This window comes from Bufo gargarizans, unplaced genomic scaffold, assembly GCF_014858855.1.
Source record: "Bufo gargarizans isolate SCDJY-AF-19 unplaced genomic scaffold, ASM1485885v1 original_scaffold_1263_pilon, whole genome shotgun sequence".
NCBI lineage: Eukaryota > Metazoa > Chordata > Amphibia > Anura > Bufonidae > Bufo > Bufo gargarizans.
In genome coordinates, this window is record NW_025334290.1 from 117,405 (window position 1) to 132,574 (window position 15,170).

The window sequence follows — 15,170 nt, forward strand, 5'->3', positions numbered from 1 at the left end:
TACCGGTGCTTTATTAAAAGATGTAGGATCCTGTGGTTGGCTGTAAGGGCTTTTTGGTGGCTGAATGTATTCCTGTGAAGGCTGACCCGAATTAGAAAGGAAATGTAATATATTAAATGAAATATACTAGGCACGTACTGAAAGGCTATGGACACATTTCAGGGCAATTTTTTTTATTGCTTTCTATTATCCTGGGCTAAAACTCATTTTTACCATATTTTTTTCTTCAGTTTTCAGTGCCTCTACAGACTATTCATTATGATTTTCACTGAAATCCATAAGAGGCTGGATGTGCAGCTCTTATCTCTGCACTCCTGACAGCTCATAAGCACAAATTTAAGCTAAATTATGATTAAACTAAACTGAAGAATTTAGCTGAAATGAGTGTTTATAAGCTGTCAGCAACCTAGAGAAAAGACGGAATATAGGATGAACCATCAGAGCAGCTCTAGAGTTGAAAATTTTTAATAAAAACCAAGTGGAAAAATTATTTTTAGCCAAACATAAGTACAATGTAATAATAAGGAAAATGTCCCAAAAGGTGTCTATAGCCTTCAAGCAATCAGCTGAATACATTATCATTAAAGGGGTTCTCTCTCTTCAGCAAGTGGCATTTATTATGTAGAGAAAGTTAATACAAGGCACTTACTAATGTATTGGTATAGTCCATATTGTTTCTTTCGCTGGCTGGATTCATTTTTCCATCACATTACACTGCTCGCTTCCATGGTTGCGACTATACTAAATTCCCACTACTAAATTCCTACATCCTAAATGCCTACTAAATTTCTCTGCCAAATCAAAAATCTAGAAATGAAGTCCACCAGCAGTGGCTGTGCTTGCACACTATAGAAAAAAGCACCAGTCTCTGTGTGCTCCCACGGTCCCGACCACCAGAGAGGCCGGCGCTATTTCCTATAGTGTGCAAGCACGACCACCACTGATGGATTGCAGGGTGGTTGTAACCATTGGAACGTGCAGTGTATAATGTGATGGAAACATTTATCACATCCACTGAAGAGGTGATAAATGTAAATTATGGAAATAACTCCTCTAAAAGGGTTTTCCATCTGGGACATTAAAGGCATGACTCTTAGGACAGGCCATCTACATATGATAGCTAGTGCCCATCACCTTCGCTGATTATTCAGGTACAGTGATATACATGCTAGTATGGCTGTTATTGGTACTGCAGCTCAGCTTCTGCATAGGGTGTGTACAAATCTGCCATGTGTATGTCGCCTTCAAAAACTGAAAACCAGAAAGTCTATTTTTTATCTAATTTGGGTGTGCAAATGCTTTGTTGTTTGAAACATACCTGCATGTTTTGGTCAGGTGTACCGTCTTCTTCAATGTATTGATCCTGAAAATCATTGACACTTGTACTAGAGGCTTCATCACCTTCTTCAGAACCATTTTCTGCAGAATAGTGTTCGCTTTCCTGTTGTGATACAGAAATTGTTGGTGTCCCTGCTTTCTTCTGGTGGGATCTGATTCCTGCCTGAACTACATCAGATTATAGAATAGTCATCATGATGTAGCCATAAAGGGATTGTCATATTAGAACAAACCCTTCTTCTTTCCCTCTGTTTATTAATATTGCGTATCCATTATTAATAGATATGAACGCCATACAGGGGGATTCTTCCTCTATTAGCCACAGCAGAGAGCCACTGCAATAAATGGCTGGAATATTAAAGGATTAGGTGCAACCATATACTAGGTTGTGGTTGTGGCATTTAGACACCTTAAAGGTATTCCCATCTGGTACATTTGTGGCTTATCGCTAGGATCTGCCAGAAATGCCTGATACTTGCGGGTCCTGCCTCTGGCACCTACCTATGTTTCTAGAATGGGATCCCAAAGTGAAGGAACAGCAAGCAGCGCATGTGAGGTCACGTTCCATTGAGCGTGTAGTTCTGTTGCTGGAATTCGGCATTGGAACTGCACAGCTCCACCAACTGTGTAGTTGACAGAGCTCATTACTGCAGTGCTGTTTCCCTTGCGGCTCCCTTCACACAATTAATGATGCTTTGTAGTTCCAGCACTGATTTGTGGCAAAGGAGATGCATCCAAACAGCTGATCAGCAGAGATATGGGGTGTCGGACCCCTGCTGATCAGCTATTGATGGCCTATCCCAAGGAAATCTGTCACTTCCGGCAAGCCCTAATGAGAACAATAACACATACATAGGACATCTGCCGATGACTCCAGATTAGCAATTCGTTTTTTGATACGCACTTCCATTCCCCTGCAGAGCATCTGAAAAACAACCATGGAATGCATTGAGAAGACTCTTGTGCATGTGCACATAATGGAGAGGACTCAGGAGAAGTTCTATCTCTGTATTCCACAGCTGGTTAGCAGGGGAATGGGGGTGAATATTGACATACACCCCCGCTACTCTACTATAGAAGGTAATGATGCAATCCTCTGTCATGGCTGAAAAGCGTGAGAGGAACGGGGAGCTGGATTGCGTACCTCCTCCCTGTTCCTGTCAGGCTGCTCAGCCATGATACAGGATCACATCATTACTATCTATTGTATAGCAGAGTTCCGAAGCGCAGTGTAGCGAGGCCCACTCAACTGGCCCCCCTCCCCCAGTAGCTGTAGAAATGGAGGCAACCGGTGCTAGTCACGCTCTATGAAGGGATACTGGGGCCATTTCGATACATGCCCCTTTAAGTTGAATTAAATGCTAAGTATTTTTTATTTGATGTATACAGTGTATGTAGTTAACATGACATTTTAGAAAAATCTGACTTTTAGTGTATTAACACCCTAAAATTTGGTATAATTACCTATTTTTATGCCAGATTAAAAAAAAAACGTAGATGTCATTTGTCATGCCGTTTGTCTAAAAAATTTATATAATAAGGATGCTTCCTCACAATAGTGAGAAATATTTATACGTGAATACTGGCACCTGTTCTGGAGATCTTGTCCTTGAATTTCTTTCTTCTACATCCTCTCCCCTTTGAGCACTTTCCTCCTCAGTCAGTTTGTTCAGTTTGTCCTTCTTCATCCCACTACTGACATCTTTCTTATGCCCTTTGTGAGTTTTTTCACTAAACCTATGTTGTTCAAGTTCCTAGAAAAGAAATATAGTTTGTGCAGTAATAAGACAATATAGAAGACTTTCTAAAGAAAAAAATCAGTAGATGTAAGAAAACACAATCGTATGTAAGGCCATTCTATATGTGTAAGTACAACTCACACAGCTTCTATAGCCATAATCTCCAAAAATAAAAGTATAAAAAACATACAATAGATTTTTTGTAAAATACCGCAATGCTGGATCTGTCCTTTCAGTCTGCGCATGAAAAAAATGCCGGATCCGTTTTTCCAGATGGCACCGGAAAGACGGATCTGGCCTTTCAATGCATTTGTCTTGAAATACCATCAGTTGGCATACGTTTTGACGAATCCGGCAGGCCGTTCCGGCGACAGTACTGTCTGCCAGATTCCTCTGCCGCAAGTGTGAAAGTACCCTAATGCTCGTAATGTTTGTAGGAGTCATGTCAGGACAACTCCTATCTATGTGCCCTATTAGGATGTCATGTATAAGGGTGTTCTGCCCAGGATAGTCCTATATAAGCCAGAATGAAGAGACGCTAACAAGTGACTCCTGGTTTGGCGGACTCCCATCATGAAATGATGACAGTACCCATCACAGCAGTGTTGCCATAACCATATTAGTGCCCAAATCACAGTGCCAGCCACAGCAGCACTCTCTGCACTGACACCCCCTTTACTACTCCAATCATACCAACAGCCTGACAGGAACACTCACCATTGTGTAGTATATGCAAGTGCCAGAGCGTAGTGTGTAGTGAGGCCAAGTCTCCTCACCCCCCTCGTCAGCTCTACAAGCTCTGGAGGCAACCAGTCCTGCTCAGTCTAGGACAGGTTACTGGTGGCCATTTTAAATAATTCCCGGAGAACCCCTTTAAATGTCTCTATTGCTAAAAGTACCTGCATGACATAGATAGGATTGAATGTAGTCACCTATAGCAAACACTTTGTAAGAATCATTTTTCCTGTGTTTTTTTTTTTAAACAAATAACAATATGATATAAGGCTACCATCACTCATTTTAACATATACAGGTATTTACCCCCAAAAGTTGAGAACAATTAGCAGGTCTGAATTCTGCTCTCTGCCAGATGGTATAAATTTCCACTTTTAAACAAAGGCGCCTGGAGCTATAAGACACAGCTCACCTATATCCGCTAAACCTGACAACATGAAACCTGAGGACTTCAAGGCTTGCATACTTTCCAAAGTAGTAAATATTCAGAGAGTGCATTCATAAATAGTGCATGGTCTCCCAGCAGGGTGCCAGATCATACAGGAGATGAGAGAGGATCTGGCGGCTCAGGGGTGTCTGACTGGGTTCTTCCGTATGCTCTTTCATCCACAGCTTCACACTACTTATTGTACCGCACTGGCCAAAGTGCCATGGGAAGGAGGGAGTAGATATAGTAATGGCGCCGTGACTGAGAAAACAATTCAAAAGTTATAAAACTCCTTAAAACTTCTAGTTAAAGCTAAATTCCAATATAAGTAATTATATCCTGACCTCATACCAGACACTATTCTTATACACTGCTATACTGCTGTCTTAGGGTCACACTGTCGCTGTGTATATTTATTGCATGAGCTGGGAAAGAATTGTACCGATGGCTACATTGGGTGGATATCTGCTCAGGTTTAGAAACATAGAAACATAGAATGTGTCGGCAGATAAGAACCATTTGGCCCATCTAGTCTGCCCAATATACTGAATACTATGAATAGTCCCTGGCCCTATCTTATATGAAGGATAGCCTTATGCCTATCCCATGCATGCTTAAACTCCTTCACTGTATTTGTAGCTACCACTTCTGCAGGAAGGCTATTCCATGCATCCACTACTCTCTCAGTAAAGTAATACTTCCTGATATTACTTTTAAACCTTTGCCCCTCTAATTTAAAACTATGTCCTCTTGTAGCAGTTTTTCTTCTTTAAAATATTCTCTCCTCTTTTACCTTGTTGATTCCCTTTATGTATTTAAAAGTTTTTATCATATCCTCTCTGTCTCGTCTTTCTTCCAAGCTATACACGTTAAGGTCTTTTAATCTTTCCTGGTAAGTTTTATCCTGCAATCCATGTACCAGTTTAGTAGCTCTTCTCTAAACTCTCTCCAAAGTATCAATATCCTTCTGGAGATATGGTCTCCAGTACTGAGCACAATACTCCAAATGAGGTCTCACTAGTGCTCTGTAGAGTGGCATGAGCACCTCCCTCTTTCTACTGGTAATGCCTCTCCCTATACACCCAAGCATTCTGCTAGCATTTCCTGCTGCTCTATGACATTGTCTGCCTACCTTTAAGTCTTCTGAAATAATGACCCCTAAATCCATTTCCTCAGATACTGAGGTTAGGACTGTATCACTGATTTTATATTCTGCTCTTAGGTTTTTACGCCCCAGGTGCATTATCTTGCACTTATCAACATTACATTTAAGTAATTTCCCCCACACAGTAGTGTCCCCCCACGCTGCCCCCCACACCGTAGTGTCCCCCACACAGTAGTGTCCCCCACACAGTAATTTCCCCCACACTGCCCCCCACACAGTAGTGTCCCCCCACGCTGCCCCCCACAAAGTAGTGTCCCCCACACTGCCCCCCACACAGTAGTATCCCCCACACTGCCCCCCACACAGTAGTGTCCACCACTCTGCCCCCCACACAGTAGTGTCCCCCACTCTAAACTCCAAACCCTATAAAGATATATTCAAATAAATCAGCTCACAATTATATGGTGTATTCTGTTTATGTTGGATACAGCAGTAGGTCTCAGAACAAGAATAATAGCTATAACAGTCAATGACAATGATAAGCATATGGGTTGATACAGCTGGACGTGATCACTCTACCACAAGTCAACAATATGGTGGCCACCGTGTCAGGATCAGATGACCTGCGCTTCAGCAAGAGGCAGATTCTGGGCTCGGTTTTTGAATTCACCCACAGACTTTCTGCAGTCAGGCGTATTCACTAAAGAAGTGAGTTTCCTGCTGCATCAAAGACAGATTCCAGGCTTGGTCTCTGCAATAACCACTGGACTTGACATTCACTGGACTTTCCCCAGACAGATGTATTCACCAAAGAAGTGAGTTTCCAGCTGCATTAAGAGGCAGATTCCGGGCTCGGTCTCTGCATTCACCACTGGACTTGTCATTTACCAGACTTTCCGCAGTCAGATGTATTCACCGAAGAAGTGAGCTTCCTGCTGCATCAAAAGGCAGATTCCAGGCTTGGTCTCTGCAGAAGTCAACGCACTTGACATTCACCATTGATTCAAGGAAAAATCTACTGTCATTGTGACGTACCATCGTTTTCCTCCACCGCCTAAGGGAAGGGCAGTCCTTCAACCATGGTTCCCTAGAGGTTTCCTCCACAGTTTTTTTTTTCTCTCCTGAGTGCTAAAAGGCCCAACTCTTTATGAGTCAAAGGCCCATCGTCAACAGGGCCACAATTAAGAGGAGTGCCCTAACTTCTAATGAGAACATCTACTGTACATTTTATACCTTGCAGTTAATAAAGAAGTCAGTTTATATTAAGTAGTGATGTGTCTGAGCCTCTTTATGAATCTTCATAGTAAACCGAATGGGGGTGCAGGGTGTCAGACCCCTGCTGTTCAGATAATGATGGCCTTTCTTGGTTTTACCTATAGGATAGGGGATAAGTATCTGATCGGTGGGGACTGCTGGGTCCTCCATAATCATGACAATGGGCATCCTGTGTCCCCAAAGAAATGGAATGGTAGGTCAACCACATTCCCTTCTGCTTCATTAATGCATTATTGTCTATGGGACTTCTGGAAATAGCGAAGCATTGCACTCGGTTATCTCCAGAAGTCACATAGAGAGTTAACAGAGTAGCTATGTGCATGCTCGACCTAACACTTCATTCAAAAGGGGACACAGGATCCAGTTCTCGTGATCAGTGGTGGTCCCAGATATTCTGTGGATATGGAAATTTTTTGTATTGAGAGGACCACATACCCATTGAAGTCAATGGGTCCTCAAAAAATGTTGATGCAACATGGACAACATCCATATTTTTGCGGATCTGCGATTTGCAGATTGCAAGACGAATATAGTTGTGTGCATGGGGCCTTATACAGATTCTACTGAAAAACATAAAAAATTAAGAGGTAAAGCCAGCGGTGTACATCCAACAGAGGCAGACCACGCAGCTGGAGGAAGGGGGCCCGGTCTTGTACAAAAGGTGACTTCTGCGGAAACGATGACTTTAGGTGAGAAGTGACAGTGCTGTCAGTAACATGTGCTTTGGGTATGAAGTGAACCCCTCATTTCCATTGCTGAACTCCCAGTTCTGCTCTGCAGATGAACCTAAATCTTCACCCTCTCAGTCACCGACACAGTGTAATGCCGCCATGACCTGCTGTGTGCACTCAGGTACAGCGAGTGTCTCTGTGTCAGACTAATGATTTACTTTTGTAGTGGTCACAAAGTCACATGCCCTGCAGCCACCACAACGGAACATACCCAGGGGTTTGAGTAAGAATAATGGCTATGGACCAGTCTATCTCCTATACTCCTGCCTTTGCGGTAGGTTATACTTGGATCTCTCAAGATAACATCAGAGAGGTCGGGGTCCAGAAATAAAACCTGGGGCATATCTCGGCAGCATTTTTATTGTTTCCGCTGTACCCTTTTATACAGTTCCAACACCCCGCCAGGGTCAGACTGACTGGACTGGACCACCAGACAATCCTCTGAAGCCAAAGTGGGCCCCAAAGGTCCAGGAGAATTTTTTTTGGGAGCTAATCACTTGCCACTAGGGTCTATTACTTTGATTGAAAATCTATTAGCCCAGGATCCCCAGTCTGACATTGCACCCCATACCCTCCAATCAGCTGTTCTGCTGTAGGTCCGGCACTGAAAGTTGGCGCAAAACTAAACAACTCCAATTACCTAATGAACAAGCGTTTCACTCATTCATTTGGTAATCGGCAGTACATTTACAGTGCCAGATCATTTCTAACAAGCGTTACTATGATCTATGGGATTCAGCCCGTGTTAAGGGCCCTTAAGTCTCCTGCTTCTCTTTATCAATCTTAAGAGCCCTTAACACAGTCTGAAAATCGCATAGATCATAGTAACACTTGTTAGAAATGATCTGGCACTGTAAATGTACTGCCGATTAACAGATGAACGAGTGAAACGCTTGTTCATTGGGTAATTGGATTCTTGTGTGAATATGAAAATCCTAATTTCCCGACAGTAGATACTGCTGTGTAAACACGATCTGCTGCCGGGAAACGAAGAGTCCTTATAAGAAGGAGCGATGGCATTACCAATCGCCCATCCCCATACTACACCACCAGGGGGACTCCGTGCATAGCACTCCCCCTAGTGGCAGTTACAGAAAAATGCCTTGCTTTTATGCTGGAAAGCAGAAGAAAGAGTCCAGCATCAGGCCAGCCCTGACCTTATAGTTCCTCATAGCAGTTTCATGCTTTGCTTCCATAGTGAATATGCCACCAATGGCTACCTATAGCCTCACTGTGGAAAAACTGCTGCGTAAAACAGTACCAACAAAGTGTATGAGATTTTACAAATATTCGTTCCGTGTGGAAATTGACTTGCTGTGCAGATTTTTAAATCTGCAATGTCAAATTTTTGTACCGTTCTCTTGTGCAGATTGTTGTAAATTGCCGAGCACTGTACTTGGCTATCTCTGGCCATCCCATAGAGATGAATGGAGTGTCAGTTTATATGCCCTTTCTGACTCCCTATTCATTTGGGGGGGGGGGGGGGGGGGCACGGGGCCCTTATTCTCATGATTTGTTGGTGTCCTAGCGGTAGGACCTCCATCGATCTAATAGTTATGTCCTATTCTGTGGATGGAGGATAACTTGAAATTGCAGCAATAACTCTTTAAGGGTAATGCGTCATCATTAAAGGGGTTCTCTGGGAATTAAGAAAATGAAAATACCTAAATATTACTTTAGTATAAATATATTCCCAAATACCTTTCATTAGTTATAATTAGATTTGAATTTATTTGCGGGAATCGCGTTAAAAAACAGCTATTTCCTGGCTGCAGAGAGCCTGTATAGTGGTATAGAACACTGTGCTTTGCAGTAACATCCATAGGGAGTCTGCTGTGGTAGTGAAACACTACTGTGAGTCAGTATGACATGTAGATGACAGGCGTCGCTCCTAGAATCACTGCACACTTCACTTATTTGGGCAGTTAGGGGCCAAAACTGACTAAATAAGTCAAGTGTCAACTCAGCCTTACAGGTCGATGTTAGCGGCAGGTATAAAGAACCGTGCAGAGGCCCAAGATCCTACTATAGCGTGAAAGAGCACACTCCTTTTACACCGTCGTCAGCTGATTCCTGACTATTAAATGCTTATACAAGTAGAGCCTCCCTGACAGAGTGGAGAGGGTCAGCAGTACGTTTGTGTTGACGTCACTGATTATTTTGCCCTTCCTCTGATCCATCAGAACACAATAACCCCCCAAAAAACAGATCCTGTCTGTGGAGCATCCGCCTTCACTCGGTCAGCATTTGGTCAGTAATCCATTAGTATTGCTGAAGCCAAAAAAAAAAAAAAACAGGAGTGGATTCAAAACAGAGAATATTTTCATGTCTTCTGTGTTTTGTACCCACTCCTGCTTTTGGCTACCATATCATAAGCCAATTCTGATGGAACCATACAGGCCTTACAGCTGCTACACAGACAGAACCCGTTGTGTGTCTCATTTTTATTTCCTTCTGACAGATCAGAAGAAGGGTCAAATACATTGTTATGCAAGCGGGAGTGGACCCACTGTGCCACTGACTGGTTATACTCTGGAGGGGCGTAACTAAGCAACTACCTGGTCTTCACTAGAGCCTCTGATGGTGAGGATAGGCTTGAGCCATTTGGGTAGTTGCCAGGTGCCACTCCAGAGCAGTCCCCGAATCAGTGGCAGCTGACCAGGGGGTCAGAGTACCCGATGCAAGCACTGAGGGGACGTGCGTGGCCAGGAGGATCCGGGTCTGGACAGGCAGCAATCAAGAAAGGTCAGTAAGCAAAGTCCAGGGTCAGAGGCAGGCAGCAAACAGGCAAAGTCCATAAATGAGATCTTAGGTCAGAGGCAGGCAGCAAACAGGCAAAGTCTAGGAGTTCAATAAGCAGAGTCTGGTGCACAGTGAAGCAGACAAGAAAAAAACACCTTTGCACTTGACGCTAGAGACCATGAGTTGCTCAGGCATCTTCCTGTAGTAGGAAGCGCCTTTAAATACCTCCTGCAATCCAGCCATAGGCTGGTGAGACAGAGGGCGTGTATGTGCTGCTTCATAGGTGAAGAGATACACACCTATCCAAGCTTCAAACACCAGTACAAGTCTCCACCAGGAAGCAAACTCTGGCATGGAACACAGATACTATAGTTAACCCCTTAGGCCTCATGCACACCACCGTTCTTTTTTTCAGGTCCGCAAAAACGGGGTCCGTAGGTCCGTGATCCGTGACCTTTTTTTCTTCCGTGGGTCTTCCTTGATTTTTGGAGGATCCACGGACATGAAAAAAAAGTTCCCGGCCGGTCACAGACAGCGCAGCAGGTAAGTAAGATGCTTCTAATATTGCTAAGTAACCATGGCAACCAGGACTGCAGTAGCGTCCTGGTTGCCATGGTTACCGATCGGAGCCCCACCGATTAAACTGGGACTCCGATCGGAACTCTCCGCTGCCACCAATGATCGGGGGGGGGGAGGCCGCACACTGTGCCACCAATGATATTAATACAATAGAGGGAGGGAGGGGGGCCGGGGGGGGCCGCACACTGTGCCACCAATGATATTAATACAATAGAGCGAGGGAGGGGTGCCACACACTGTGCCACCAATGATATTAATACAATAGAGGGAGGGAGGGGGGGAGGGGGGCCGCACACTGTGACACCAATGATATTAATACAATAGAGGGAGGGAGGGGGGCCGCACACTGTGCCACCAATGATATTAATACAATAGAGGGAGGGGGGGCCGGGGGGGCCGCACACTGTGCCACCAATGATATTAATACAATAGAGGGAGGGGGGGCCGGGGGGGGCGCACACTGTGCCACCAATGATATTAATACAATAGAAGAAGGGAGGGGGGGCCGGGGGGGCCGCACACTGTGCCACCAATGATATTAATACAATAGAGCGAGGGAGGGGTGCCACACACTGTGCCACCAATGATATTAATACAATAGAGGGAGGGCGGGGGGTCGGGGGGGCCGCACACTGTGACACCAATGTTATTAATACAATAGAGGGAGGGAGGGGGGCCGCACACTGTGCCACCAATGATATTAATACAATAGAGGGAGGGGGGGCCGGTGCACACTGTGCCACCAATGATATTAATACAATAGAAGAAGGGAGGGGGAGCTGGGGGGGGGCGCACACTGTGCCACCAATGATATTAATACAATAGAGGGAGGGCGGGCAGGGGGACCGCACGGTGCGTCAATAGGTCCGCAGAAAATCACGGAAAACGGAACAACGGCCACGGGTGCACACAACGGTCGTGTGCGTGAGGCCTTAGGGACCCATGACGTACCGGTACGTCATGGGTTTAAAACAATAGAGGGAGGGAGGGGGGCCGCACACTGTGCCACCAATGATATTAATACAATAGAGGGAGGGGGGGCCGGGGGGGCCGCACACTGTGCCACCAATGATATTAATACAATAGAGGGAGGGGGGGCCGGGGGGGGGGCGCACATTGGGACATGTGATATTAATACAATAGAGGGAGGGAGGGAGGGGCCGGGGGGGCCGCACACTGTGCCACCAATGATATTAATACAATAGAGGGAGGGGGGCCGGGGGGGCGCACACTGTGCCACCAATGATATTAATACAATAGAAGAAGGGAGGGGGGGCCGGGGGGGGCGCACACTGTGCAACCAATGATATTAATACAATAGAGGGAGGGGGGGCAGGGGGGCCGCACGGTGCGTCAATAGGTCCGCAGAAAATCATGGAAAACGGAACAACGGCCACGGGTGCACACAACGGTCGTGTGCGTGAGGCCTTAGGGACCCATGACGTATCGGTACGTCATGGGTTTAAAACAATAGAGGGAGGGAGGGGGGCCGCACACTGTGCCACCAATGATATTAATACAATAGAGGGAGGGGGGGCCGGGGGGGCCGCACACTGTGCCACCAATGATATTAATACAATAGAGGGAGGGGGGGCCGGGGGGGGGGCGCACATTGGGCCACCAATGATATTAATACAATAGAGGGAGGGAGGGGGGGCCGGGGGGGCCGCACACTGTGCCACCAATGATATTAATACAATAGAGGGAGGGGGGCCGGGGGGGGCGCACACTGTGCCACCAATGATATTAATACAATAGAAGAAGGGAGGGGGGGCCGGGGGGGGCGCACACTGTGCCACCAATGATATTAATACAATAGAGGGAGGGGGGGCAGGGGGGCCGCACGGTGCGTCAATAGGTCCGCAGAAAATCACGGAAAACGGAACAACGGCCACGGGTGCACACAACGGTCGTGTGCATGAGGCCTTAGGGACCCATGACGTACCGGTACGTCATGGGTTTAAAACGCGATTGCGGTGTGGCGGGGGTTAATCGGAACAGGATGCGCGCTGAAATCATTCAGTGGGCATCCGGTCACATAGCAAGCGATCAAAAAGTCATATGCACCCCAAAATAGTGCCAATCAAACCGTCATCTCATCCCGCAAAAAATGAGACCCTACCCAAGATAATCACCCAAAAACTGAAAAACTATGGGTCTCAGAATATGGAAACACTAAAACATGATTTTTTTTGCTTCAAAAATTAAATCATTGTGTAAAACTTACATAAATAAAGTATATTAGGTATCGCCGCATCTGTGACAACCTGGTCTATAAAAATATCACATGATGTAAAAACGGTGCCAAAACTGCTATTTCTTGTTATCTTGCCTCACAAAAAGTGTAATATAAAGCAACCAAAAATCATATGTACCCTAAACTAGTACCAACAATGCTGCCACCCTATCCCGTAGTTTCTAAAATGGGGACACTTTTTTGGAGTTTCTACTCTAGGGGTGCATCAGGGGGGCTTCAAATGGGACATGGTGTCAAAAAAAAACAGTCCCGCAAAACCTGCCTTCCAAAAACCGTATGGCATTCCTGTCCTTCTGCGCCCTGCCGTGTGCCCGTACAGCGGTTTATGACCACATATGGGGTGTTTCTGTAAATTGCAGAATCAGGGCCATAAATATTGAGTTTGGGTTGTCTGTTAACCCTTGCTTTGTAACCGGAAAAAAAATTATTAAAATGGAAAATCTGCCAAAAAAGTGAAATTTTGAAATTGTATCTCTATTTTCCATTAATTCTTGTGGAACACCTAAAGGGTTAACAACGTTTGTAAAAATAAGTTTTGAATACCTTGAGGGGTGTAGTTTCTTAGATGGGGGTCACTTTTATGGAGTTTCTACTCTAGGGGTACATCAGGGGGCTTCAAATGGGACATGGTGTAAAAAAAAAAACAGTCCAGCAAAACCTGCCTTCCAAAAACCGTATGGCATTCCTGTCCTTCTGCGCCCTGCAGTGTGCCCGTACAGTGGTTTATGCCCACATATGGGGTGTTTCTTTTATAATTATGCTAATTAATCCTGAAGGTGGCCAGAGGGGCGTTATGTTCCACTTTGTGTGCCCAGTAACGCCCCCCTGCAGTGCCCAAAACGCCTTCCTCCTGAATCCCTAACCACCACAGCGTCTCATCCCTCTCCTCCCCCTCCCTGAGGGCCGAGCGAAGTCTCGCGCAGACGCAGTACCCACTGAGGGCTGCGCCAGTGCGATTTGCTGGAGACTGAGGGCAGGAGCTTCAACGTCGTCACTGGGCATGCGCCAGGCCCAGTGACGTCCGATGCTCGCTCTTCCCTCAGTCTCCAGCAAATCGCACTGGCGCAGCCCTCAGTGGGTACTGCATCTGCGCGAGACTTCGCTCGGCCATCAGGGAGGGGGAGGAGAGGGATGAGACGCTGTGGGCGGTAAGGGATTCAGGAGGAAGGCGTTTTGGGCACTGCAGAGGGGCGTTACTGGGCACACAAAGTGGAACATAACGCCCCTCTGGGCACCTTCAGGATTAATTAGCATAATTACAAAAGTCGTTTTTCAGCAAAACTACTGGACGGATTACAGTATAGAACAGCAAAGCCGATTCAAGGTAATCTGTGGAGCATGACTGGTTTAAAATCTGAATTTGTGTTATGAGAGGTGACAGAATCCCTTTAAGGGGTTAAGCTACCTGCTGCCCGCGCTAATCAGCACGGCGCATGGTGGCAGGGAAAGAGGGAGCCCTGTGCCCTTGCCTGTGGTTAGAGGCAGCAGCGCTGGCACGGACTGCTGGGCTAACATAAGCAGCCATGGCAGTGGAACGTGAGCGCAGAGGGCCCCCCCCCCACCCCGATCAAACCTGCGAGAAGATGGATGATGATGCAGAAAGGCAGTGGCCAACTGACTATATCGGATGTCTCGATAATATTTCAGTTTGTCCTCCCTCTCAGCGTGTTTAAAAAGGCCCCCATTTTGGACCAGTAGCAAGGGTCTAACATGGTGGAGAGCCAGTAGTCATCCCTCGGCCGAATGGTGACAATTCGGCCGTCACTATGCAAGCAACTGAGCATGCATCAGGCCATTTGCGCAAGTGACTCGGAGGGACACCCTGCCTCCATCTCCACTGCATACTGCCACGGTGTGTCTGGGTCCTCTGCCTCCTCTTCATCTTCCTTCCTCCGGCTGCTCCTGCTCCTCCTCTCCTGTCACCTGTGTAGAAAAACCACCCATTTCGCTACACATTGCTTGTGCTCCAATGTCCTCCTCCTCCAGTTCAGCCCCCACAGGGCTCATGTAGCCGTGAAATGTAGGCACCACGTCTCCAGTCCCCTGACCAGCCAGATTTACCAGCATCTGTTCCAGGATATGAAGCAGTGGAATTACGTTGTTTATCCCGTAGTCCTGGCGACTGACAAATAACGTGGCATCCTAAAAGGGCCTGAGCAAACGGCAGGTTTAATCCATGAGCTGCCACTGGCTGACATTGAAGTTATACAGGGGAGTACTCCTGTCTGCTTGGATCATCAAG

General features: G+C 46.2%; 1 protein-coding gene across 4 annotated transcripts in view; it reads right to left on the bottom strand.

The window, feature by feature from the left end:
- The window catches only part of KIAA2012 (KIAA2012 ortholog), a 206,418-nt gene that overhangs the window by 62,637 nt on the left and 128,611 nt on the right, over window positions 1-15,170 (bottom strand). For all 4 annotated transcript variants that reach the window (XM_044273881.1, XM_044273883.1, XM_044273880.1 and 1 more), the window contains exons 15-17: window positions 2,928-3,092; window positions 1,319-1,441; window positions 4-81 (exon numbers count right to left, since the gene is read on the bottom strand). In XM_044273881.1, coding sequence (XP_044129816.1) covers window positions 4-81; window positions 1,319-1,441; window positions 2,928-3,092 — 366 coding nt within the window. The remainder of the gene's footprint in view (window positions 1-3; window positions 82-1,318; window positions 1,442-2,927; window positions 3,093-15,170) is intronic.